Source organism: Tursiops truncatus, chromosome 6 (assembly GCF_011762595.2).
Source record: "Tursiops truncatus isolate mTurTru1 chromosome 6, mTurTru1.mat.Y, whole genome shotgun sequence".
Taxonomy (NCBI): domain Eukaryota; kingdom Metazoa; phylum Chordata; class Mammalia; order Artiodactyla; family Delphinidae; genus Tursiops; species Tursiops truncatus.
In genome coordinates, this window is record NC_047039.1 from 45,786,114 (window position 1) to 45,788,562 (window position 2,449).

At 41.9% G+C, this 2,449-nt stretch overlaps 1 protein-coding gene across 1 annotated transcript; it reads left to right on the plus strand.

The window, feature by feature from the left end:
• The first annotated feature begins 912 nt into the window (after positions 1 to 912).
• LOC117312607 (interferon alpha-1-like) lies at positions 913 to 1,482 on the plus strand. The gene has a single exon (XM_033858042.1). The coding sequence runs from the start codon at positions 913 to 915 to the stop codon at positions 1,480 to 1,482; it is 570 nt and encodes a 189-aa protein (XP_033713933.1).
• The last annotated feature ends 967 nt before the right edge of the window (positions 1,483 to 2,449 follow it).

Genomic DNA, 2,449 nt, shown 5'->3' on the forward strand with positions numbered 1-2,449 from the left:
ACGTGGGCGTTTCCCTAACACATCCGATCAAAAGACATCCTGTGCCCTCTTGCGACCGCGTAGAGAAGCGTGCTGTTCCCGGTTCCAGGGAAGGTTCTATGATATTTTGTTGTTTAATTCTACTAAAGTTGTTCAACACATCCATAATTATGGCAAGTGATAACAAAAAAAAATGTTGATAATATCTGATGAATATCTAGCAGCCAGTGAAATTAAAAATTATTTTCTGATATGAAGCAAAATTTAAATTACCGAAAAATAAATATTAAGAAAATAATTTAAGATTTTCAATGATTTTGAGCAATTTTAAATTATTTTTAAGTATATCTATACTTTGGTATTATTATAAAGTATTTATATAAAACTTATATGGATATGTAATTTGATATATTACTATTTATATAAGTAAATATCCTACCTCAAAAATCATTCTGCAAACTTAGTCATAAGTTATAACAAAATTCAATAGCTTTTCCACTTAATTTATAGCTTTCAATTTTATGTCATTCTTAACCCTGCATAGAATACAAACAGTAAGCTTTGCACTTTCTCTGTCTACATATAAAGTAAATATACCCATGAAGTACAAAACTAGACACACAGTATATCTGTGTTATCAAAATTTCATGCTGGGGGCAATTAGGAAAAAACCTATCTAAAAAGGATCTGTGGGCAGGAGAAGAGGCAATAATGGGGAAAAAAAAGGTTGAGAAATGTTGTCCTAACCCATCTGGAGAGTACAAAATGAAAAGCAAAAACAGAAGTAGAAAGTTAGAGGGAACATTCAGAAAATGGAAACCAATTCGCTCCCATTTAAGACCCAGGCCTGAAGGAAGGTCTTCAGAGAACCTAGAGAGCAGGGTTCACAGAGTCCCCACCTCAGCCAGGCCGGCAGCATCTGCAGGGTCCCCGATGGCCCCAACCTTGTCCTTACTCCTGCCCCTGGTGCTGCTCAGCTGCAACTCCAACTGCTCTCTGGGCTGCGACCTGCCTCAGACCCACAGCCTGGCTAACACGAGGGCCCTGATGCTCCTGCAACAGATGAGGAGAATCTCCCCCTTCTCCTGCCTGAAGGACAGAAATGACTTTGGATTCCCCCAGGAGGCGTTTGGAGGCAACCAGTTCCAGAAGGCTCAAGCCATCGCTGTCGTCCATGAGATGATCCAGCAGACCTTCCAGCTCTTCAGCACAGAGGGCTCGGCTGCCGCTTGGGATGAGACCCTCCTGGACAAGTTCTGCACTGCACTTTATCAGCAGCTCACTGACCTGCAAGCCTGTCTGATGCAGGAGGCGGGGCTGGAAGGGACTCCCCTGCTCAAGGAGGACTCCATCCTGGCTGTGAGGAAATACTTCCACAGAATCACTGTCTATCTGCAAGAGAAGAAGTACAGCCCTTGTGCCTGGGAGATTGTCAGAGCAGAAGTCATGAGATCCTTCTCTTCATCAACGAACTTGCAAGAAAGACTCAGGAGGAAGGAATGACACACACCTGGTTCAACCTGAGAAATGATTCTCACTAACAAGACCACACTTCCACCTGTGCTGCCATGTCAAAGACTCTCATTTCTGCTCTCATCATGCCCTGAATTGAGTTAATTTGTCAAGTGTTTTCAGGAATATTAAGCAACATGATGTTCTACTCTACAGGCACTCGTCCCTCATAGATGCCCATGCTGATCTATCTACTTACTTACCTACTTAAATATTTATTTATCTATTTTAATATTTATTTCACTATTTATAAAGATTTAAATTATTTTTATTTACATAATATTATGTGCATGTATACAATGTGGTTAAGAGAATAAATATATACTTTGTATTAACTCAGTTTAGGAGTTTTCTTTGTGCATTAAATTCTTACTAGAGAAAACTTCCTGTTTTGTTTTTTTTCTTTAAAAAAGAAACACCAAGGGGCTTCCCTGGTGGCGCAGTGGTTGAGAGTCCGCCTGCAGATGCAGGGGACACAGGTTCGTGTCCCGGTCTGGGAAGATCCCACATGCTACAGAGCGGCTGGGCCCGTGAGCCATGGCCGCTGAGCCTGCGCGTCCGGAGCCTGTGCTCCGCAATGGGAGAGGCCAAAACAGTGAGAGGTCCGCGTACCACTACAAAAAAAAAAAAAAGAAAGAAACACCAAGCCTGAATGTGCAACCTGATGAAAGAATGTATGTTACAATTCCTTGACCCATCATTACGATTTTCACGTAAGAAATAAAAATAGACTGCTTCTAGCCAGGTCGTGGGTTGCCCTCAGGACCTAGAGGTGAACATAACTAATCCAATTCTGCTTTGGGTAACTTTGATTTTTTTTTTAAAGGAAAGTAACCTAAAAACAATAATCAGTTAATACAGGGACTTCCATGGTGGTGCAGTGTTTAAGACTCTGCTCTCCCAATACAGGGGGCCCGGATTCCATCCCTGGTCAGGGAACTAGATCCTGCATGCCACA